Source organism: Chelonoidis abingdonii, chromosome 4, assembly GCF_003597395.2.
Source record: "Chelonoidis abingdonii isolate Lonesome George chromosome 4, CheloAbing_2.0, whole genome shotgun sequence".
Classification (NCBI taxonomy): Eukaryota; Metazoa; Chordata; order Testudines; family Testudinidae; genus Chelonoidis; species Chelonoidis abingdonii.
In genome coordinates, this window is record NC_133772.1 from 15735267 (window position 1) to 15760057 (window position 24791).

Genomic DNA, 24791 nt, shown 5'->3' on the forward strand with positions numbered 1-24791 from the left:
CAGATGGTTTAGACACAACAAATCCTGCATTTTGGCAGGGTGTTAGACTAGATGACCCTTATGGTCCCTTCTAACCCTATGATTCTATGGATACCTCTGCCATTAGGCGCTACAGCAAGATGTACATACCTGTGCTCCAGGCAGAGAAATGCAGTGTGACAGCTTTGGGGCCTTAGAGCTGCACCTGTCCTGCACAGGATAGGTGGTCCTGTTCATTTTTAAACAGGATCTGTGTGTCATTCTATGGAATTTCCATACAGGGCAGGAGGAATTTTAAGGCTCTAGCTCAGTACTGTGGAACAGAGTTTTCCCAGCATGTGCACAAAGCATATAACAGTGTATGCCTGCAAAAATACCAGAAGAACCTACCTCCTTCAGGTGTTGTGAACTCCTTAATTTCACTCCGAGGCCCATCTCCTCTCCCGTTGACTACAACCATCTCCAGTTTGTAGTTGCTGTAAGGAAACAGCCGGGACACTATGCCCCGTTGTCGGTCTCCAACAAAACCCACAGACTGCCTTTTTTTGGAGACCCACAGGTTCTTCAGCAAACTACTTTCTCTCCAGAAATAGGCCTTCAAGAAATATGTAGGGCAAGTGAAGCTTTTCCCATTCAGGTACAATTATTTTTCATTAATAAAGCATAACAGTTCTTTGCCTCTCAAAGTGCTTTAGAACAATTAATTAAGCCTCATAACTGCCCAGGAAGTAGGTCAGTAATATTATCTCCACTTTACAGATGCAGAAACTGAGGAATGGTCAGGCTAAGTGATTTGCCCAAGGTCACAGAGTGAGTCAGCAGCAGAGATCAGAATGGAACCCAACAGTTTTGGTTCCCAGTCCTCAGCTTTAGGCAGAGAGCATTACCCCTTCAGATGAATTAGTAAATTTTTCCTATAAAGAAAGGAAGAGGCTTAATAGGTCCAGGCACAATTAAAAGTCTGAACTTGAAAAGATGCTGATTCAAATCCCTACAAATATGGATTTGAGATAGAAAATAGATATACAATGGCGCACAAGAGTAATGAAAATGAAGGCAGAATTCAAAGAATTTTCTATGAATACTGAATTCTTGGATTTGAAAAGTATGAACATGTACAGAATATGCCACCAACCTAGATTGCGAAATTCTCAAAAGCTCTATCAGATTTTTGCTTAAGTCCAGACTTTTGCTTGTTATCAGGCACTCCAACTGGCACAGGTGAGATTAGCAGTGCATATGTTTGATAAAGAACAGTTGTTGCAATGAGTATACAGTATATTTAGCTCTATACTTTCTTTAGTTTTCAGTTAGTATGGTTTTGTTTTAAATCTTGACCGGGGCAAATCCAGACAGCATTTATTAAGACTGTGTATACGTTAGGGATGACACAAATCAGTGTATGGGTATCTGAGGGGTCTTCCTCCTCCTCCTCCTCCTCCTATGTAAACCATGCACATTGCATAATGATGAAAGGATGTAACTTAACAGTTCTAGAGCCAGAAGCTGTATTAATTAGGTAGACTATAAGCAGCAGCAATGCCTCAATCTTGCTTAGCAGAGGCCACCTTTAAGGGTGGGGGAAGGTAGTGCTGTTTATATGGCCCATGTAGTCCTTGAACCCTAGTATGGGGCTCAGTGCTGTGGGCACCAAACAGACTCTTTTCTGACTGTAAGAGCAAAGACTCCAATCAGTAGCACATATTAGGCTGAGCATGTTTGCACAGGCAGGACTAAGTCTCATTAGAAGGCCCATCCTACTCTCATTCAAGTCTTGAGTTGTGCCATTGAACTTCAATGGGAGCAGAATCTGGCTCTAAATCAGCCCTGCAAACAAGATCTCCGTAGATTTTTTTTTTTTTTTTTTTTTTTTTTTTCCCCCGGTCATTAAACAAGTCACCCTGGGTGTTTTTAGTCTTTATCACACAGGTGTTCTTCCAGAATGGCTAGGCACTAATGTGCCCACAGAATGATGGCACCCAAGGTTGTTAGGCCCAACTTACTATTTTATGTCATCCCCACTGCATACTGGCCACATTTCCAGGTCACCCTTTGTGAGCAAGGTTAGCTGTATTAATAGTCAGTATCCAAACAATTTGGTTTTTCTCACTCTGTATTCCTTAAGTTGTCCCTGGACGGTATCCGGGTATACTCGGCTCCATTGGAGACTGACTGCTGTGCTGTTTATAACTTTTAGCCTAATATCAGTGGGGGCAGCCTTGGGATCTAAGCATTCAGGAATAAAACAAAGTGTAGATTAAGCACAAATTGGGTTTTGTTTTTAATTCCAACAGTAGTCTACACCCCATTTTTTTTCTGAAGGTTACCTCCTGCGATTCCTGCTAGGCAGGTTTTTGGGGCATTTTCTTTTTCATTCTAAGTCATCCTAGGGTAAATATCAGACACACAAGCCCCTGCTGCCACCTTGTGGCATTCAAGAGCAGTTCTGCCTAGATGTTAGTATATTTGCAGGAAGACAGGATCTCACTCATGCAGTTATCCCAACAAAGTCACAATCTTGTCACGCTTCAAGGATTTCCACAGCTGATGCAACAAAAGAGCAGGAGCCAGTCAATTCTAGAGTTCTTGGATAAACTCCTTATTTACTCAAAGGAGGAATGTGGGTCCCACTGCCATGCAGTAAATATACTCAGATAATGAAATTCTGGAAGCAATATCCAGAACATATTATTTACCTCCTTAACACGTTTCATCTGAAGATCTCAAAGGATTATATATCCAAGGCACAGAGGTCAAAATCCACTTGAGACATGCCTTCCCCGCCCCCCCCCACATCAGTGGCAGAGTTGGGAATCCAGTCCAAGAATCTGTTCAGAGATTTCTGCTCTATCCCATTAGTCAGTACAGCCAACTTTCTAAAGAGAATGGTTTAAAAATGTTTCCCATGATGTGCTAGTATTTTTTGGTAAATACAGGAATTACTTCCTTGTTTAACAAGAACTTGCTAATTTAAGATTTGAGAAGGGCAATAGCTCATGTTCAACCATGGGCCAGATTCTCAGTATGCGTAAAGTGGATTTGCTTCACTGAAGCCAGTGGAGCTATTCAGATTTACACACCAGCTGAGGAGCTGATCCAGTGTGTCCACAATCCAACAAGACTATGCAGTTTGGAAACAGCAACATTGGGTCAGTGCATCCAGCTGTAGTGCAACATGTTGATCATTTAACAATTACCTGATAAACACTGATGCAGCCACACTTTAGCTGGCTTATCTTCCGAACATGTATTCATATGTTTTCAAACTGGCTAGCCCTCTCCCCTCCTAGTTTTAAAGGATCACAGCTCCTTTATACCTTGAATGCAGCTACTGCTGTAGCACAGTTTGGAAGCATGTCTGTCTAAATTGTGTGCTGTATTCAGAAACCAATAGAATGAGGTCCAAGTTGACTTGCATGATAGAGCAGTGCAAATGAGGATACCAGCTGAGAAGCTGGACTCCTCAACTGGAACTCCAGTGAAGTCTATAAAGCTTTGCTGACTTACACCAGCAGAGGATCTGGCACAGTGTCCTTAAGTGATTGTCCTCATCACCATCTAGACTAATCTGATACACCTGAGAATTTCTGACCAGGCAGGTTCTGAATCTATGGGATACATCGGTTGCTCCTGGCAGTGCCTCCCCAGGAGGGAAAGAAATGTGTTACAATCTGTCAACCATTCTTGGTATTGCTGTGCAATCGCTCCTGATCCCTTTATTAACATCAGCACTTCTCTCAGGCCTCTACAAGGGATTAGCTACTTTGAGGAGCAAGTGATCTGTCACACTTCTCTGCTCCACTTAATGGTTAGGATTGTGACAGTCTGCCACAAATGTAGCTGCTTCCTGCAGCCCTTGCTTTGTGTACTAAAATGCAGTGAGGCCATGTGGACTTCTGATCCAGAGGAGGAGGAACCCCATGGCTGGGTGGGTGGAGTCAGGCCTGGCTGACCTCTCCCACAGGAAGTTGAAAGGTAGGACAGGAAGTATAAAAGGTAGTCTCCAGCTCAGTTGGAGCTGAGCTTGGGAAGGAGACAGATGTATCTTGCTTGCTGCTAGGTCTCTGACTTCACTGTGACCCCTGAGAGGACAGAGGAGCTGCTGGCTATCTACCTCAGGGAGACAGAAGACACCCAGTGCCCTGAGGTACCAAAGGGCAAGTAGCCCGTAGACATTAGGCTGGTTTTGGGTTGGGTTTGCCTGAATCCAGGCCAGGGTGTTTTGGGCAGATCTCCACTAACCTAGTGGTGGACACTCCTCCACAGTTAGGGCCCTGGGCTGGCAGCCTCCCCACCATAGGCCAAGAGGTCTACTTTTGTCTGCTGTCTGCCAGAGCTAGGACAACAGGCTGCTTGGTGCTCTGCTCTTCCTTGCCTGAGGCCCTAGACTGTTGGGTGCTCTTCCCTGCCAAGTGGGGTGACCAGATGTCCTGATTGTAGGGTTTTTTATATAGGATCTTATTATCCCCCACCCCCTGTCCTGATTTTTCACATTTGCTGTCTGGTCACCCTACTGCCAAGAGGCTCAGGCACTAGCACCTGATTCACTAATTCCCCTGATATGAGGCAGTAATTTGACCTTACTAGAACCTAGAGGGGAAGGGACAACTGCCACCACACTACACAACAGCAGAACAACCCTTTGCTTTCATATCCAATCAATCTAGATTTACACGGTGATAAAGAATGGCCGGAGCCCGCACGAGATCTGGTTGTTCACTCGGTACAGACTAGCTTTCTAATGGGGAAATGCACTTGCTTTGTTTTCACTATAGCTTCTATAAGAACTTCTGATCTCTTCTGGAATACTCATTTGAAACTACTGCACCCACCCATTGGAGAATCGCAACGGACATCCCTAGCAAAGATTTTTCAAAAGTGATTAGTGATGTCTTATTGGATCTGAATCTCATCTCTTCTAGAAAGGATGGAGCACAACCTATCCTCTGAAAACCAGGTTCTTTTAAAGGTGTAAAGTGAGGTACCCCTGATCAGTCACTGTTGAAAATCTCTGCTGGAAATTATTGGAGGAAAAAAGCTTGTAATAAATTAGGGCTAGATGCAGGAGTCACTGGTCAAGTTTCCATGCCAGAGGTCAAACTACAAAAGATCATTATGGTCATCTAGCCTTAATCTAATAGGTTATATCAGGGGTCGGCAACCTTTCAGAAGTGCTGTGCCGAGTCTTCATTAATTCACTTTAAGCTAAGGTTTTGTGTGCCGGTAATACATTAACGTTTTTAGGTCTCTTTCTATCAGTCTATAATATATAACTAATCTATTGTTTTATATGTAAAGTAAGCAGCTTCATTTAAAATTAAATTAAAATGCAGAACCCCCTAGACCGGTGGCCAGGATCCGGGCAGTGTGAGTGTCACTGAAAATCAGCTTGTGTGCTGCCTTTGGCATGAGTGCCATAGGTTGCCTACTGCCGGGTTATATATTTAACATGCATGCGTTAACAGTTTACAAAAATCACTAGAACAGGAGAGCTTGTTGCAAACACTGGAAAAACTACTGTATCTTTTCTTGTGGCAGAAAACCAGGCAATATGACATTGTAAAACAATCAAAGGCGATACATAACTCACAGTAAAGCCATCCCTGAACTACAGATGCCACTCCAACAAAGCAAGAGCCAAGTTTCTTTTGCCAGAAAGAAACCGCTGGTTAAAAACTTTTGCAGTAGGAATTAAGTTGTGATGCTTTAGACAAGAGTCTATTTCAGAACCAAGGACAGAGCAGCCCTTAAAGACCAATAGGAATTTTTTCCCCTCTAGAAACATTTTTCACTAGTGCACTTTGCAGTAGGAGAGGAAATGGAAAGTATGTGAATCTCTAATACTTCCCTGAAAATCTCTAAGGTAAGTAGAGATTCCTAAGGCCTATCCCAGGGAGGGAGTGGTATGGTCCCTTGGGAGGTTTGAATTGGTTGAACATGCTTCCAAGCAACCATGCTGTGATTTATTTGCTTCTAGCAGTGGGTGAAGTGCCTGAGGATCTAACTTGCAGATCACAGGCATAGTTTGCACAGCTCTAATATTGACTGGCACTGCAGCATGTCATTCAAAGCCTGTGGAACAAAGTGGGCATGTAACATTATAAATGGTACTTAGCACAGGGTAGCTGGGTCAGAGGAAACTCTTCTGCACCACCATTTAGTTACACATACCAGGGGAATCAGCTCTTTCTAGTGTGCTCACCCTGGGAGTGATGCAACTAAACTCTGATGGCCTCTAACAGTTGCCAGGTATACAGAGCTAACTCTGCAATGGCTAAGCTGTACAAAAGTCTTCCAGCAGCATAGCCACAAAACCCAAAATTTAATTTGCTACTGTTAAAGCAGCCCCAGCTTTGTGCCTGAGAAGTCTTTGAAAAAACTAAGGCCACACTAGCCCACTAAGATGTTGCTCAGCTTATCCATGTATTAACCCCTGAGAACGTTCAGGCTAACTGGTTTGTCTTTCATCCTAGGTCAAAAGTAGATGTTGGCCACTCTGAATCACAAAAGAACAACAAGCTGAAGGTAAATATACTGTTATCAGGGTGGTTTGGGTGTGAAGTAAAAGCACTTCTCAGCTTAGCATCTTTAGAGGGAAACAACTGGAACAAACCTATCCAGTAGTTTAGCCCATTGCATTTTGTATTTATTAGGGGTATGTGCAGGATCTAGTTTCCCATCTTTTTATAATCATCCCAGTCATTTAGGGAGCTAAATAATGCGAGATCCTGTTTCCAAGAGCTGGAGAATTCTCTTCAAGGCCAAATCTCACTTTAGTTTAGCTCCAGCACGACAAACATTCAGGTGTATTTAGGTTGCCTGTGGAACCTAAATGCACAGCCCCAATATCTACTTTAAACTGAGGGAAATACCTTGAGGCATTGAAAGCTGGGAACTGTGCAGCATCACAGCACTGCTGTAATGTGTGTGTAACTTGCTGGTGTAGGGGGTAAGGCATCTAAGCTGTATTCTTTTTAAGTTCTTTATCTATCCCCTGCTCTTAGCCACAAGAGGGCAGACCCAGGGACAGTAGGACTGAGTTATTTACTTTCCCTTTCGCAGTGGTGGTAGTACCTGTATTTTGTGCTCTGAGCTCATCTAGTCAGTGGGAGGTGGTCCTTGCACTATTCCAGGTGAGCTCTTATGGGGGCTCCTTTTCAGAAGTGCAGAGCCCATAGCCCCAACAACAATCCCAGCAGGAGTTCAAGCCAAGACTCCCAGTCATGTGGTGCAGTAGAGATGGAACTAAAATACTTTCTCTTTAAAAAATAAACCCTAAAATAATTTGTTACAGTTCAGAGCCCCTATCTGTTGCAGGCAGTGAAACCAGTAGCCCAGAGGAAAGGAGTAGGAGATGAAACATACCACTATAGCTACTTATATGTTTAATTCTCTAAAGCCATGGCACAGCAATCTAATCCAGGATTTCCCTCTGACCAGCATGCAAGATTATCATGTAATTAAGCTAAGCTTCCCTCAGAGCAGAGGGAGGAGTTACTTGCAGCTCAGGTAGGCACCTATACTAGCTCTAATCTTGCTAGTGTGGCTAAATACAGATGTAGCTGCACAAGTCCTCTCAACCCTGGGTAAAGCCTACCAGAGCTGCACTCACACCTCTAAGTTCAACACACTACTTTGCCCAGCTGTACCTTTCATCCAAGGGCCAAACCTCCTTGCTCACATCGTTCTCAGAAGTGATAGTCCAGTTTGCCCAAATGGAGGTTAAGTAATTGGGCTTGGGGCTGCACAGATATTTTGGTGCCAGAGCTAGGAATGGAACCTGAAGAGTGGTCATCACCATCTCCTCCTCAAATCACCAGGAACTGGATTGCTGTGACACCAAGCATGGCTCTAAGCATGTCCCCCTGAGCTGCAGTGTAGTTTTTTTTCCATCTCCAGTAGGAGAGGGTAGCTTGACAACTTTCACTCCCTCCCCACCCAGTAATACTTAATAGCTCTGGGTAGGAAAATACTCACAATCTTCCCCTGAGTAGCCGATGATAACATCAGGCTCTGGAGCTCTCCCGAAGTCATTCTCTGCTTGCACTTTGATCTCATAGGGCACATAGATGGGTGTATTCCAGACAACATGCCTTGTGGTTCTCACTGTCTCATTGCGCCAGCTCTCCCGCGTATCCCTTTGCCTCCACTTCACTATGTACCTGAGGTTAGGCCCATAAGCTTGGGTTGCATTCAGTGGCTTAATGGACAAAAAGATAAATAAGGTATGTATATTTACACTGCATAATACAGGCATGAATAAAAAACTGCAATTTATCCCTTCCCTACACCAGACTTTGGCTTAATTCCTGGTGACAGCTGTGTAGGTCCAGGCAGGATGTACAGCTGCTTCAGGAATGAAAGTCTGTCCTCTCACGTTTCCTTCATGAAGCAGGCCACAGTAGTTTTTTATGTACCCTGGAAAATTTGAGTGACATTTTGCCTTCAAGTGTTACTCTTAATGAACATCATCAGAGAATAACTGGAAGCAGTGTTTAGGCAAGAGAGGGCAGTTCCTTGAGGATCAGGTGTAATCTAGCACCTTTTCTTTTGCTGCCACTCCTGTGAACAGATCTTGGAGACCAACCTCATCCCTAATGCTAACACTTTAGTCTTCCTGCAGAAACCTGCTCATACAGTGTACTCAAGCAGTCCTCATTCACTAGACTGATGAAGAAGTCAATGTCTATCACTTGTCTCTCCAAGGAGTGAGTCAACAATGGTGTTTAAAAAAAAATAAATTGTCACTGTTTCTGAAATGAGTAATAACATACTTGTACTTGTGTAACCTTCACCTTAGACTCATGTCTTAATGAGTAAGCTCTTTGGAATGTGGTGGTCATTTTAATAGCACCAAGAGAATCAAAATTGCATAAGAATTGATTTGCTCTGACAGCTGCCTAGAATGTAAGGGGGAGACCATGAGGAGTGATTTAAAGATGCTCACCTTAAAAGGGCTGAAGCACAGAATAATCCTAGCATTCATGTGACACTTCCTCAGTTTAACTGTTCTGAATGGTAATAGCCCTTGGTGGCTAAGGGGAAAGAATAAGCAGGATCATCTTGACTTAAAAGAAGCTGAAAGTTGTATCTGAGCCCATTGAAATAAAGTGTTGTCTATATCTAAATAGGCTCTGGCTTTACAGACCCTGGCACCCTCAGCTACAGCGTAGTAAAAAAATTCAACTCACAGTCCAAGTTATTTCCATGTTGTTTTTTTGAGTCCCTGCTCCTTGAACTCCTGTTGGGTTGATTTCTGGACCTGAAATCCACATAAAAACCTTGCCTTACAATCTTGAACAAGTAGGCATTTAAAAGCCATGCACAGAGCAAACTGTTTATTAATAGACAATTGAAAACAGAGTGGCCTAATTTTCCCAAATTAGCTTCCATTCAGGTTAATGGAAGATGGAAAGCTGCAGGTTTCTCAACACTTTTCAAAGTTAGGCCCTGTATTTTGGTGGTTTTCAAATATCTAGTCTTATACATTAAAAAGGTGCCTTCTTTGTTAAGTAAAGTAAATCTGAACAAGAGTCATCAGAAGCTGAGGGATGTAATTGAAAAGAGCAGGTCCCAGGCAGCCATATTTTGTTAACACTTCATTTTGCTTAATGCTTCAAAAACCCAGAGATTTAGGTTCATAAGTGCCTTGTACTAGAAATGATATTTCTACTCTCTGCAGCACTGAACACGCACACAGGGTCCTCAACACTGAGCTGCATTGCACACCCAGCCTGTTCTGGGATCTCTGCTAATACTTGGGAAAAGTGGAGGGAGTTGGCAGCTTATAATAATGGATCCTTGGGGATATATCTACACTGCTCCTGGGAGCATGCTTCCCTGGTCAGTGCATCCTGCAGGATCCACACTGCTTATTTTTAAGTGTGCCCTCTTGAGGGGAGCTAGCATGTACTTATCTATCTGGGCTGGGTAAGATACTGCCAGCTGTAGTGTAAATAGCCTTAGTGTCCAACTTTCAAAGAAGCGTCTAAGCTTCCTGCAGGAGGAGGGGATGAAGGATTTTCCTCCTCTCTGCAGTTGCATCATGGAAAGATTGATTTGTTTGAGGAATACCCCCCTTTAAGCAGCTTACAGTGGAAAAATTACCCACCTTAGCTCTTTCATCTTGAATTTTGCCACTGTGCACAGGGCTTAACCAAATACAGCCAGATTCATCCCAACCTGTTAGTACATGGACCAAGTTCTGCTCTCAGTCACAGTACTGTAAAGCCAGAGCAGTATCTGGCCCTGTGAGTTCAACACCCAGGGAAAATGGGCTTGTAATAGAAACTCTAGCCAACCCCTGCCTAGTGTCTGATTTCTGCCATGACAGATGAAAGCTATTCAGAGAGCAAAGTCCCAACAGTGAGTTAAATGGAACTTGACTCCAAGTACTTACTTGCCCCAATAGTATGGTATCGTTCAGAGGGAAGACTGGGCAGGCTGCTCCCCACTTCATTCACAGCTATCACTCGGAACTGGTAGTTGACATAGGGTGAGAGGCGCAGTACAGCTGAGTTCACGCTCCCTGGGTAACGGGAATGGTTATGCCACAATCCAGGTTGGAACTTGTCCTCTTCAAACTGAACCACATAATCTAGACAAGAGAGAGGTGGGAGGTCAGGTTAATGGCAGGGTTTCTCCCAACTCCCAGAGGAAGACAGACTTTTGTCAATGAAAACAATAGTTTGATGAGTACAGCCTGGTCTGGTGTTACAGAGGGGAGGGGTGAGCACCAACCTGTAATCGGACTGTTATTGTCATCACCAGGTATCCACGTCAAGCGCACGCTCCTTTCCGCCAGGTCTGTCAGCTCCAGGTCACGAGGCCGCTCAGGTCGTTCTATTGTCAAAGTAACAATCAAAGTTTAACTCCTTGGGCAATCCCACAGAAAGTCAATGAGAACTGAAGACCTAATGCCTTGGGTGCCTTTGAGAGTTCTGCCTAACTCTCACAGGCAGCAGTGAGAAAGTCATTGCCAGCTGATGGCTCTTTGGGTAGTGGCTGCATGTGACAGGAGGAGTTTCCATTCAGTTCTTAGCAGACAAGTGTGTTTCCTTAATCTGAACAAATGTAGCATCTTTGTGCACTTCATCAGGACCCTTTGTGGTAGTGCAGGGAGCCTTTCCAGGGTATATTGGGGAGGCTGGCAATGCCCAACCACTACATTCAAATGTAGAAAGAGGTGTGGGCACATAGAACAAAGGCATCAAACCAAAGGAAAAACATGCTGACTTATATACTGTATGGATGGTGGATTGACAAAAAGACAATGAAAATATACTGTTTGTTCTTGTAGAGCATGTCATAAGACACTACACTCTTGGGTCACCTTCCCTTTACAGAGAGCCATTAATTAAGAGAAGCCAGGCAAGCAACTAAGTGTTTTCATCCCCGTTTTACTGATAGGGAAACCAAGGCAGTGACTTGGCCAACATCCCAGAAGATCAGTGGCAGAACCAGGTTTCCTAACTCCCCTTTCAGGGTCTTACCCACTCTGCCACTGCCACCTTTCCTGTAGTGAGTGGTGATGTTCTTGTCTGGGGGTCAAGGTGCAGTATGGTATAGCACAACCATTACAAACATACCACGGCAGCTTTCTGCTCATGATGAGTTGTGACAACTCTTAGAAATAACTTACCATAGCAGGCTTTGGAGCATCAGTCTCTGGCTTTTCAGCCTCTCCAGCCCTACATTTCCCATTGGAGTTATTGCAAAGGCCAACAAAACAAAAAGCATATCCAAATAAAAGGGTTTCAATAAACCAAACTGATTAGTGTTGATTACCTTTGGGTAAGGCTGTCATACGATTAGTTGGAGCAGACACGACAGCTGCAAGGTAAGACAGTGGCTGTTAATGGAGTTAGTTTAGTGATTAAACTTGGCTCATCAAAGGGGCATGTAGTAAAAAGTTACAGAGGCCAGTTCCACCAGGATTTCCCTTCCAGTGTGGGACATAGTGAGCATCAGTATTTATAGCCTGCTCCCCTCGAGACCCCAAGGGGCTCCCATAACCTCTAATCCATTTTGTGCTGGCTGCACATGGGAGAAACAAATGAGTTAATTAGCATAAACACAATTATATGTAAAAAATGGAAAAATCAAATTTAGCTGAGCGATTAGGGATGCAGGATTCTTATGGCATGCGGAGTGTAGTAGGGCATTGTGAAGCCTGAGCCAGCAATAAATTCAACATTGATTTAAACAGGCACAAGCTCTTCAAGAGGTGTCTGGTAGTTGAGCCTCCACATGGAGTTTAAAGTTTGAGAGTAGGTCTAACTGCCACAAACCCAGTTCCAGTCTATAAAACCCATTTCCCCTGTAGTTTAAATCTATTCCTCCCCCTGCCAAAAAGGGAGAGATTCATTACCACTTCCACCTGGACCAAAGCCTCTAGGACATGTTTCCTCTCTCTCCCACTATAGCAGAGCATCCAAATAAGGGGCCTGATTTTCAAAGGTCATGAGCAGCCTGAATTTCTGTTGACTTCAGATGTCTGAATAGCAGATCTCTTATTTGGGTGCCCAACCTTAGGCACCCATGTTTGAACATTTTTGGCTCCATATACCAATTTCTTTCTTTCCCCCTCACTCCTTTCAACTCAGTCTTTCTGTATTTGATTTTAACTTGACTTATTCTCGTTATGTATTCTGTATTTTCCTCGCTACTCTTTTATTTTCAGTAGCTGCTGAATTGGAAGGTTCAATTGCAACATTAGAGCAAGTTTGAAATGAGGCTGCATGTATTCACTGAGCCCCATGGAGACACTGGTGGAGAAACTAACCATTTTTATTATGCTACTTTGCTTAAGAAGCTCATAGCAAACCTACATAAAACCACCAACAGCTAGACCTACAAACGTATTAGATTACATTAAACGTTAAATATTTTTTAAATTTTGCTGTGTCTGATTATGCATTACCTAAGTTTGGCTGTGAGAACTTCACACTAAAAATCAGTCTGTACTAAGAAACCAGTGCCTTTAGTTCTACTACTTTGTTTTCGATGAGGGTCCAATCTCTGGGTTAGTAATAAATTCAGGTGGAAGAATGGTTACCTAGCACGGTGAGGAATGCTTTGGCAGAGTCTTTATCCAGTTCAGTACTGGCTACACACATATAATCTCCTTGATCTTTTTCAGCTACGCCATAGATTATCAAACCCTCATCTTCCTTCTTCATCCTGGAAAGGATACAATTTGATAACAAAAACATATAGCGTTAGGTGTTGAAGGATTTCATCCTAACCTATGTGACTATCCCATTGGATTCCATAGGACTATTTGCACGGGTAAGTCTAGCTGGGTTTGACTCACGTTTTAAATTTTTCAGGGCAGGGATGTACTTTTCATTGTTTGTTTTGTTGTATCTATCGAGGTATTCATACTGAACTTATTCTCACGGCATTAGCATCTCGACAGTGGTGTGTAGCTACACATACTAAGCAGATGAAATAATCATAGCAGGCCAGGAGATGAAATCAGATTCTTCTCTGGGAACAAATTTGTGACCAGGGAACAGTCTGAGTCCCATGATCAAAAGCTCATTTCCTTTTCTCCAGATGGGAGACAGAGATTGGGGAAGGGGAACTGCAATTGTATTGGCACAGTAGGTCAAAGCAGACAAGTATTAATTCTGAAATAATCTGTACTTATTAAACGAAGATGCTTTACTGAGATTCTTTTAAAAAAACAAAAACAACCCCCACTGATTTCCATCTTTTTTATATTGAAACCTGAGATCAAAAAGTCTTGTGTAACTAGCTGGTCACTTTCCATTTGAAGGAAATAACACCACAAAAGTGTAGTACCACTCAGTGTTGAATCACAGGGACACTGGTTATTCTATGCATACTCTCCCCCTCCTGGTTGAATGGGGGAAATGCCCTCTGGGCTGTGAAACCAGACAAATTGTTTATATGCGCTGGCTCTTGAAATGAGCATCTTATAAAGACAGAGTGAAGAGTAGTGCTGTCTTGGGAGACAGAAGGCACATGTAACTACAGACATACGGTCATATGGCAGTGCACAGACCTGTTTCCAATGTATAGAGGCGTATCATCTTTCAGCCAGGTGACTGTGAGTTTCAACGTAGAGTCATGTTTTATACGGCAGTCTAATCGAACCATGGAGCCCCTCTTTACAATCAGATCTTCTGGCCCTCTCACGATCCTAGTTGGGTCTACAAAGAATCACAAGATGTCACTTGTAGGCATATAACAGTAGGGTCTATAGCTCAGTACCCAAACCAAAGATTGGAAAACATAGTGTGACTTGTAAAAAAGTCAGGCATATGTGGACGTGTGTCAAATGCCACAAGCCATCCAGTTGGCCACACTCAGTTGTCTCCGATACATATAAGTACCTGCTTATAAGCTGGGTAATTTAGTATCACTCCACCTATCTTACACTCAGCAACTCATCCTATCTTTAATACACATGGACATTATCTAAAACAGTATATTTGAGTCAAAGTGCATTTCAATAGGAAAGCGAAGTTCCAACAGAAACTGTTCGCTTTACTCAAACATTTTATGCCTGCTTGAATTGTGACCTTGCCACTACTGCTGTGCACCTTTTATGTGTTTCAATGTGCCTGGTATTTATCTCATGCTCTAGACGGTTCATGTTTATAAAAACAAAATAAGTCCTCAGACCATCATTCAGATCTTCAAGTATCCAACCACATAATTCTATGATATTAAATGACAAAAACAAAGCTAAACTACACCATACTCCAGCTCCTAAGATCTGCTGCTTTGCCAGTAGACTATGGAAGTGTGTAACAAAAAAACTGGTAAAGGAAAAATAAATCCTTTATGCTGTGATTTTCAATAGAGCCCGAGGGAGTTAGGCACCAGCCACCACTGAATTCTCTTAGGCTTCTTTGAAAATCAGTCTTGCATTTAATGGAAACTAAATGTGTTAGGCTCCCAGTTATACTTGTATGACTTCACTGGACTCAATGGGGATTATGTGGCTGTAAGGTAGAGCAGAGGTTGGTCTATGTAGTTTTACAGAAAAGTCATGTGCGTTTCTTGGTAAAAATATATGTGAAGAAAAGATTGAGTGAGTTATTTTTAAGCCAGTGTTTAGAGCGCTTGAATGAAAAGGCCAAGATTACTTTCTCTCTCTGTTATAGTGCGTGTATATATGTAATATCTACATAGTAGCACTGCAGGGAGCAAGAAGTGTTTTACCGTCTCCATTCCCCCTCCCTTTGTCTTAAACATGCATTTTCCCCAAACTGACCACAAAACTAAATACAGCCCAAATTGTCCAGTTGCCCAGTATAGTGCCCTGATGCGTAACAGCTGTATTATCAGAGACTGCTGTTTCCAGCACAACCTGATCTGGAAAGTTTTGTGTGCACAGGCCTCCTTTAAAAGCAGGATATGCAAATGCCAGTAACTATTCAGGTACAAATATTTTTATGTCTTAATGCAACAGGTTATAATCTTGAACCCCGTGGGAGACTATCCTTTAGCCAAACAGTTTGATTTCAAACAGTATCTGACTGCTGACTGTGATGTTGCATTCCATATTCTTTATGAAATATGCTTATGATATAAATATGATAGAACTGAGATGTATTTTATGCAAGATGGGTCTTGTAAGATATCATTGGAAAGGTTATTACTTACTGATTCTGATTATCTAATTTGTATGTCTGCATCATTTCTGTATCTGAAGGTAGGAATATTGACTATGTATCTGTATTTCAACCAGGCTACTTGGGGTGATGCCCACTGCTAACACTTCAGGTACAATGATGGAAAAGCCAGACAGGGCTGATGGCCCATCAGCGAGGACAATCAACTGAAAAGGCTTGGCTTTCCTGGAGGATGCTCTGTGCTGCCAGTGACTCATGGACACTGTGATACTACAGAGTCAGGTGACCTGGTCACCTGATACTAAACTTCATCTTGGACAGCTGAATTTTTCCACTGGGAGGTGGGTGAATCAAACAAAGGATTCCCACCTTATGGAAATCCTATATAACGTGTGGAAGGAAAACAATCAATGTCTTCAGTTCTTTTCTGCTCCGCCTCCCCACACAAAGAGATACCTGGAAACAAAAGGACTGGGGTGGGAGGAGGTCGGGGAAGAAGAACTGCTTGACCCAGGCTGGAAAGGTATCTGGTCTGTGAAGGAATCTACCTAAGACAGTATCTAGGGTGACGAATTACATTTTGTAACCTGTTTCTTAAGTATACTGAGCTTAGCTTGCGGATTTTGTTTTATCTGGTCAGTAATCTGCTTTGTTAGGACATCTCTTTTATTCACTTGAAATTAATCTTTTTGTAGTTAATAAACTTCTTTCTTGTTTATAATATAACCCAGTTTATATAATTTCTCAAAGGGAGGTGGGGGCAAGAAGTTGTGCATATCCTCCTTCACACTGAGGGAGGCGGTGAATTTCATAAAACCTTTTGGTTTGTACCTCTTAAAGGGAGTGGGCACCAGAGTGCTGGGGCAAGCCCTTAGGCTGAATCTTTCCAGAGCGGATCTGTCTCTGTCTGTGAAGCTGGGTGTGGCCTGCCTGTGTGCATGGCTGGAAGAGGCTTGTGATTTGAGCCCACCAAGGGCAGGTACAGGGGACCCAGACTGGCAGAATAGGCTGACTCAGTGGCATCCCAGCAGATCAGGTAACACTCCGAAGGGCCCAAACCCATTACACCGACCACTGAGTCAGGGCACTGAGATCTACACTCCATTGGCTGCCACTTTTATGCACCCAAGCCACTCACTGGCCACATGTTTTCAAAAGGGGCCTGTACTTAGCTGATAAATTTGTGCTGATGCACCGCGACTTGTGCGGCACAGCACTGGATTTAGCCAGCTAACTACCTGACTTGTGGGTGTAAACTATTGCACATGTAAAATTATGAGTGCTTGTGAGGAGAAGGCCTTGTATGTGCAACGCTTTGACAGCACTGTGTCTTACCTTTGATCTCCAAACGAACCTGGTTCTCTGCTTTACCCAGAATGTTGGTGGCGACGCAGGTGTAGATTCCCTGGTCCTCCTTCCGAGCCATGTTTATTTCCAAGCTCCCATTTTCATGCCTCTGGTAGTTCTCTCCATCCAGGGCGCTTCCCTGACCATTCTTAAACCTCACAACAATACAAGAAACTATTGTAAGAGGAAGCAGCAGCAGCAGCAGGAAGTGGCTCATCTCAAAGTCCATTGCAATCAGCAGTTCTGGGTGCTGGAATCCTTACCAGCGCAAAGTGGGGATTGGGGAGCCAAAGAATGGGCAGTCAAGGCGGGTCCTGTTGTACTGAATCACTTTGATCAGCTGGTTCCGTGGGGCAAGAATCCGGGGAGGCACATCTTAAACAACAAAGAACATTGTGTTTTTTAAAAATCCATCTCATAGAACTGGAAGAGACCCTGAAGCGTCATTGAGTCCAGCCCCCTGCCTTCACTAGCAGGACTAAGTACTGATTTTTGCCCCAGATCCCTAGGTGGCCCCTGGCAAGGACTGAACTCACAACCATGGGTTTAGCAGGCCAATGCTCAAACCACTGAGCTATTCCTCCTGCCTTGTGTGCTGGAATCATACCATCTCCCCACCTCTCCTCTCTAGTCATGGGACTCCCTCTTTTTCTTGCACCTTAAGTTCAAGTTTCTTCTTCAAGGCTTTGCAAAGCTCCTGTATTTCCTCCTATCCCCTCCCACTGCTCTCTCTGTTACTACCTTCTATTTCTGGCCTTCTATCAACACCAGCTCTGATGCTTGGCCTTCCTGCCAACACCAGCATCCTTAATCTTAAGCCACTACAGTTGCTATCTATCATGACTTAAATTAGCTAGAGATTTGGGGAATGTTGTTCTATGGGAGATGGTGATTTCACCCATGAATTCAGAGTTTACTGTTTTCTTATGAACACCTCTAGGCTGGGCAGTTAAGGAACTTCTGTGTTCACTGAACCTTCCCAATCCACTTCCATAACACAGATATCAGCAGACCATCTGTAGCATTAGATAGTTACCCAGAATGCTGACAAAGGCATTAGCCAGAAGGTAGCCATGTTCGTTGGAAGCGTTACATTGGTACACGGCACTGCTGCCAATCTGGGTATCCCGAAATACAATGGTGTCTCCGGCCACTTCCCGACTTGGGTTGGGAGGAGCAGCTTCAGAACAAACAGAAGGAGGAAGAGAGCTTTTTGGTTTGCTATTAAACTTTTCTTGGGTGAAAGGCTCCAAATCCCATTAACCACCCCCCTACCCCCACCCCTGAGACACCCAAAACCCTCACCCTGCTTACAGTGGGTGGTCCTACTGAACATATCCACGAGAGCAAGCTGAGGATGGAGTAAAGCTTTTCAAAGTGCCAGCATGGGAGTCTGAAGTCCTCTGCTTATCTACAGATCAAGAGCAGTACGGGCTATGTGAGGTGTCTGGCCTGGCATGCTGCCAGTAGTGCTCGTGTTCAGACACTGGCCCCTATGGCACAGACTCTCTAACCCCAGCACAAAGCAGGGTGGTAATGCCTGGAAAATGTTGAGTTCATCACTGAGGAGGATTTATAGAGTCAGTTTCAGTCTCAACCTGCTCCTCTCTGCCATCCACTCTGTAGTGAGTGACTAATGATGGTGGGGGAATGAAAATTATTATTTATGGTAATCATATGGGCCATGGATTAGGTCTTATGTGGCCTAAACCTTATTTACCTGACAGATGAGAAGGTTACTCACCTTGTGTGTAACTGAGGTTTTTCGAGATGCTTGTCCCTTGGGGTGCTCCACTATCCTCCCTCCTCCCCTCTACTTCAGAGTTTCACACTGATTCTCTGGGGTAGAGAAGGAAGTAGGGGATGGTTGGCTGCACATCGCTATTTAACCACTCGGAGCGGCATGAGATGGCTACGGCGCACATGCAGCTCAACTGGGCACTGCTCCTACAAATTTCCGATTTCGAGCGCAGGACCCCAAGATATCTAAAGTGGAGCACCCACAGGGACACTCCTCGAAGAATTAACAGTTAGCAGACACCTCTCTCTACTTTATCTGAAGTGACGAAAAGAGTTTAGCAGGATTGGTTCCCGGGCCATTTTCGGTTTCTTTTCAGAAGAGTCTTGCTGAAATGTGATTGCTCCAAAATTCATAACCATGCATTTAAAGCCAATGAGCATTACAGAAGGGTTCTGATGTAGAAGCAAAGGTTACATTACGCTAGGTATTGACAAGATTCTTCAATGATTCCATGACAAATTATTTTTAGTGAGGGAAATTTAAAAAAAAAATCCATTGTTTTAGGAACGAATCCTAAAATAGCAAGAGCTAGACATTACATAACATACATAGATATCCAGTCATTTAGTTGCCTGAACTCTGTCACACCTATACACACATTTAATTTTAAATGTAAGAATTCTCTGTTCAACACAAATATTAGATTTTTCCATGTTAATCTTGGTTTGTCCAGTCCAATGTAAATTTCATTCGAATCCTCATTTTAGTATTTCATCTCCTTATGAATGGAGGGGAGTGTATCTCGATGGAACTGAAGGGTAATGAGAGAGCTACCAGCTTGATGGACACCTGCCTGCACTCTTCTTGGCTCTCACCATTGCTACTGGTCATTTTTAAATACACCAAATACTTTTACTTTTTGTTTTAAAGTGATCTTTGGTGTCCCAGTTGTAACACTGTCATAACTAGACCTTCCGCTCATGGAAAGGACGATGGAAGACACTATGAGGAAGGCATGTGTGCTTGGGACATCTCAAATAACTACAAACTTGAAAACATCCTTAGCATGACTCATGCTTATTATTTTTCCACTCTGAAAAGAGAAGCAATTTATATGAAATTCCTCATGTTTTGGTGCGTGCTTCTATAATGAATATAATTCAGTTCCTGCTAGGGAGCCCCAAAGCCATCCACTTGCTTACCTTCTATGGGCTCTCCGTTCACCAGCCACTGGATTGTAGGCTTCGGGTTCCCGTTGGCTCGACACACGAGTCTACCATCCTCACCGGGGGCCAAAATAAGGTTTTGTGGTTCATCCAACCAGTAAGGGGCCGCTTTAATGACAGGAATATGTATACAGACAAGTTATACAAGCATTGCGGTTACCTCTGCTGAATTCCTCTCCATTGATTAGTTGCTGAAGCTGACCCCATTGAAAAAGTTCCCCACCAGATGGCACATGTGGGGAATGGGCCCTTCACCAATGCAGAAATGATGTCGCTGTAAGTCAAGTCCTGTATTTTAGCCACTAGAAAACAGATAGGCATTGGCTATGCTGAGTATTAAAGAGTAAAATCTCTACAGTCAATCTTTGCCTAACATTCCTAGCCAATCCCAACCCTGGGGTGGCAGCCTCCCCACCACAGGCCTAGAGGCCTACATTTGTCTGCTGTCTGCCAGAACAAGGATCTCAGACTGCCCTGAGCCCCTAGACTGCTGGGGGGCTCCACCCTGCCTAACGGCCTGAGCCTATAAACTCTTGGTTGCTCTGCCTGCCTGCGGTCAGAATGCTGGATTACCTGCCACTTGGCCCTGCCTAGTGCCAGGGCCTCAGAGACTGCCAATCTCCCAACAATCTTGGCCTAGGGAGAAACCCAAGTGAAAGGGGGCATGGCCTCCCCCTGAGATTGATGGGGAGGGACAGCCACACACTCCTAGATGAGCTAAGAAAGCAACGATAATTTTTTTTTTCTACTACATGATGTAGATTAATGTAGCTCTATTTAAAAAAAAAAAGCCACTGAGCTATGCTGATTTACACCAATTGAGGATCTGGATCAGGAGATCAGTCTGGTCGAGATGCAAATGTGTGAGAGTATAGGCAAACATCCAGCTTAGTTCTGAAAAGCACAGATCATCCTATTAGCATAGGGGTGGGCAAACAAGAGTGCCAACTCTCACCCTCCCCATGGCTCTGGAATTCTAATGGCTCAAGTACTTCAAATGGTAGGATAAAACAATGTACCCTTCACTCTCACTGAGATAGTGTGGCGGATGCTGCCCATTTTGTTGGATGCCAAGCAGAAGTATTCCCCAGAGTCTTCCTCAGAGACATTGGTGATGCGAAGGGCCTTGTTAAAATTTTCCAGCTTGGTTTTGTCTGTTGGGAGCTCTCCTCCTTTCTTGTACCACATGATGTCTGGTGCTGGTCTAAGGAGGGGAGGACAGATTAGGGGTCATATCTGAGAGGAAGGCTCATCCACTGTACAGGAAACAGATTACTCCAAAGTCAGAACCACTTAAACCAGTCCCCTTAGATTTCATTCTCCCAATGGTTTCCACAGATGACTCACTCTCCTTCCCTCCTGACTTACACCAGGATCTTGATCAAGGATCCTGACCTTCACTAACACCACTGGGAGTGAATTTCAGATTCATGGATGCTATTCAATCTCTTCTGCATAGTTTTAGCTGGTGCTCTGTAGCCACAGCTGGCCAGCTGGGCGCTCACAAGGACTGCGTTGGGGACTGTTTCCCTGTATTTGGTAGGACACTGTATTATGTGCCACTACATCCCCAACGTGGACAAACAAAAGGAAACGGATCCAACCGAGAGAAAATAGTAACACAGCATCAACAGCTTCCGCTTTTGTGATGCATCTTTCCACCCCTTGCCAACAGTACATTTGCAGTTACCTGTCCTTCCACTGGGAAGAATGGCACTGTGGACTGGATCCTACTTTCACTGATGTTAATAGCAAAATTCCCAGTGATTTCAAAGGTGGAGCATCAGGGACTGTACAATTTACTTACTAGTCAGAGCAGAGCAGATAAGGAGATGCCAGAAACCATCCCTCCCCTCCCCCCCCCGCAAGTGGTACGTACACTCCTGAAGCAATGCACTCGAGTAAGAGGTCCACCCCTCTCAGCACTATTTGGTTGCTTGAGGTCCCGTAGGGATACATGAAGCTAGGGGTCGTTTCCATAACCCCTCGGGCTGAAATCAGCAGAAAAGAAAGAACAGACCACTTTTAAAATCTCTTCCTCCATGTTGTTTCTACCAGCAACACACACAGCTTCCTGAGTTGAGAGAAGCGATATAGCAACAGGGGAAGAATGTAGCATCATGAACGCACACGGTACTTCACTAAGAGAGGAAGGCATGTTCCCTGCCTAGAAGAGCCAACCTAAGACCGGAAAGACACGACAAGGTGGACAGCTCTTCGGAGAGGTGAGGAGGTTTTAAAGGAGGGATCTGAAAAAGAGAAGATGTTTGATAGGCAGGAAACGGGAGAAGGTGCAAAACAGAGTGGGAGGAAGACGGAGAAGGGCAGTAAGGAGAAAGGAATTGCTGGGGGGAGAAGAGAGAGGAGAGCAGGCAATTGTGGGAGGAGTGTATAATACAAGGCCCTGAAGATGAGCACAAGGAGCTTGAATTGGATGCAGTGCCAAACGCTAATTCTACGGCATGACAGTGCCCTTTGCACCGGCCTATACATTAGCTTGCCCCAGCCATGTAATTACTTTAGAGGGGTGGGTAAACAACCTTCAGTTATCATGGCAAAGGGCAAATAGGCATACTGCATGTCTAGTTAATTGGTTTTCATGACCATCTTGCAGGACTGCAGTAGGTCATCAGACCATTGTCCCAATAAAACTGGTTCTACTCGGACTCATGTGGATGCACCAATGTCCCACATCAAGCTGAACAACCCCTTTTTGGGCTTCCACAATAGAACCATAAAACTTCCCTTCTGAAGGATCAGTGTTATGGAACCAGTTACCGCACAAGGGTTCGCCAACACTGAGCTCAGAAGGATTTATGTTCAATTAATAAAGTGCTCCATCTCAAAGCATCTAGAGGAAAATCCAGTGATGAATTTTAAGCAATGTTAGTTATTAAACACAATCCATGCCAAACTAAATTAAGGCCAGATTTGGCATTCAGGCCTTGATCCGACAAAGCACTTAAGAAAATGTGTAACTTTAGCACCATTGCATACTCACATGTTTAAGTGCACTGCTGGATGAGCACCTCAGTGATCCCAGTGCAAGACCCTACTGTGGTCTATTGACCATATAAGTGTAAATTAGGGCAGAATTTGGCCCTTAATTTCTTTCTTTGATATATTTAACAAAGGAAAAAGTTGTTAAAGGAAATTCCCTGGTCAGAGTATACAATATCTCATCTGTAGTTGGGCATCTGACATGGTTCCATATACCATTTCAATAAGGAAACCAGAGACATGAGACTTACACGGAATCACTATATGAAAAGGTACAAAACTGGCTAAAACAAAAGTGCAGCTCAGAAACAAGATTCACAATTTAGGGTTAGTTTAGGAAGAGATATTAAGTTGTATTCTTCTAGTGTGTGTGTGCTGGGTTTGATACTTTAGTATAAGCCAACTCCTATCATCCTTATCCAGTCAAGACCCCTGTTGGCTGCTCATTGGGAATTTTGCCTGCATAAGGACTGTAGGATTTGACCCAGTCCTCAATAGGTTTTTGATGCAGTAGATGAGTACAGTACTCAATTTTGTAGATTAATTGGAGCTGAAGGGGTGGAGCTCACAAACAATTTGGTGGATGGAATTAAAAGAGCAGAACCTTGGAAGGAAACTTTGGCTGAAATCAAAAGAGATTTTGAAATAACGAAAGACAAAGTGCTTCATGTAGGACATAGTAATCCAACACACAAATGGAGGCATTTAATGTACTGGCCAGGCAGTAGTACCAGAAAAGAGATGTGGGTATTAGCCTGAAAATAAGTTGGAGTGACAGTGTTGTATAGGCCTGTAATAAGGGTGAGGTGATTATTCTGCTCTATTTGGTAACTTTTAGGCCTAAAATAGGTATTGTGCTTTAAAAAACAAAATGAAACTGGAGAGCTCAGAGGACAGTGACAAAAATTACAAACAATCAGAAAAAGCAACCTAAGAGGAACGTTTAAGAGAACTAGGGAGAGGTTAGAAAGAAGGCAACTGAGAAGAGACATGACCACTGTCTACAGATACTTAAAAGTCTCTCTGTTAAGACAACTGTAGTTTTTAACTTACAACCACAAGGACATACAATGCAATGGGCTTAGAACAGCAGTAGTGAAAATGGAGTTATACTTTAGGAAATGGAACAAAATGGCCAACGGTAGGTGATGGATTGTCAACAATGGGAGACATTCAAGGCTAGAGGAGATATTGATTTAGAATGGGAAAATCGGCCCATCTGTGCTATGATGGATGAGTAGGGGTGGAAGTAGCTGGTCCCCTCTGACCCAAAAGACTTTTTAGCTCAATAACTAGCACCCATCAGAAATACAGCTCAAGTCGGTTATGCCCAGTGTGTGCCCATGACAGCAAGATGGGGCAATTCTGTGGTACCCGTAGGATCACACATATCTGAGGAGCATTCTAGCTAACAGGCTAGTAACCTTTTGTTTGTTTGTTTCTTAAGGGGAGGGGCTAGAATGAGAAGGGAAAACAATTTGTGGAGTTCACTCCATTAAGACATCAGGAAAGGTTTGTGATCAGACCCCTCAAAAGAAAAGCTACCTGCAGTCCGAACCACAGCTTCACAATTGGCTCTGAGTCTACCACACCACAGCTGCACACACACATCACATGACTTTTAAAATACAAAATGATTAATGGTCAACAAGTGCTGGTGAGAATGTTAGTCAATTATTCGGTTAATGGATTACCACCATGTACAAGTCTTGACCTTACCTTGACGATACAGTATATTTACCAGTGCAGTAGACAGATATTTAACTTCTTTCCTATCACTTGATAAGCTCCCTTTCCTAGGGAAGGCAGCCCTACAATACCAACCCAACACTAGTGTATGAAGGCTAGGTTGCAAACATAGTGGCTGGTGTTATGAAGGCAATACTT

At 43.6% G+C, this 24791-nt stretch overlaps 2 protein-coding genes across 22 annotated transcripts in view; one reads left to right on the forward strand and one right to left on the reverse strand.

The window, feature by feature from the left end:
• Nucleotides 1–16049, forward strand: part of RBBP5 (RB binding protein 5, histone lysine methyltransferase complex subunit) — a 187613-nt gene extending 171564 nt beyond the window's left edge. For both annotated transcript variants that reach the window (XM_075064885.1, XM_075064887.1), the window contains exon 14: nt 15707–16049. In XM_075064885.1, coding sequence (XP_074920986.1) covers nt 15707–15720 — 14 coding nt within the window. In that variant the 3' untranslated portion in view covers nt 15721–16049. The remainder of the gene's footprint in view (nt 1–15706) is intronic.
• NFASC (neurofascin) overlaps nt 1–24791 on the reverse strand; it is a 198440-nt gene that overhangs the window by 54342 nt on the left and 119307 nt on the right. For 8 of the 20 annotated variants that reach the window (XM_075064860.1, XM_075064861.1, XM_075064862.1 and 5 more), the window contains 15 exons: nt 21784–21895; nt 20924–21108; nt 19881–20012; nt 17974–18117; nt 17201–17312; nt 16926–17092; nt 14012–14159; nt 13037–13161; nt 11767–11811; nt 10720–10821; nt 10379–10576; nt 9171–9241; nt 7957–8179; nt 2090–2205; nt 370–574 (listed from right to left, as the gene is read on the reverse strand). In XM_075064860.1, the coding sequence (XP_074920961.1) occupies nt 370–574; nt 2090–2205; nt 7957–8179; nt 9171–9241; nt 10379–10576; nt 10720–10821; nt 11767–11811; nt 13037–13161; nt 14012–14159; nt 16926–17092; nt 17201–17312; nt 17974–18117; nt 19881–20012; nt 20924–21108; nt 21784–21895 (2085 nt within the window). The remainder of the gene's footprint in view (nt 1–369; nt 575–2089; nt 2206–7956; nt 8180–9170; nt 9242–10378; nt 10577–10719; nt 10822–11766; nt 11812–13036; nt 13162–14011; nt 14160–16925; nt 17093–17200; nt 17313–17973; nt 18118–19880; nt 20013–20923; nt 21109–21783; nt 21896–24791) is intronic. The other 12 variants (XM_032792475.2, XM_075064866.1, XM_075064867.1 and 9 more) reach the window with 3 other exon arrangements.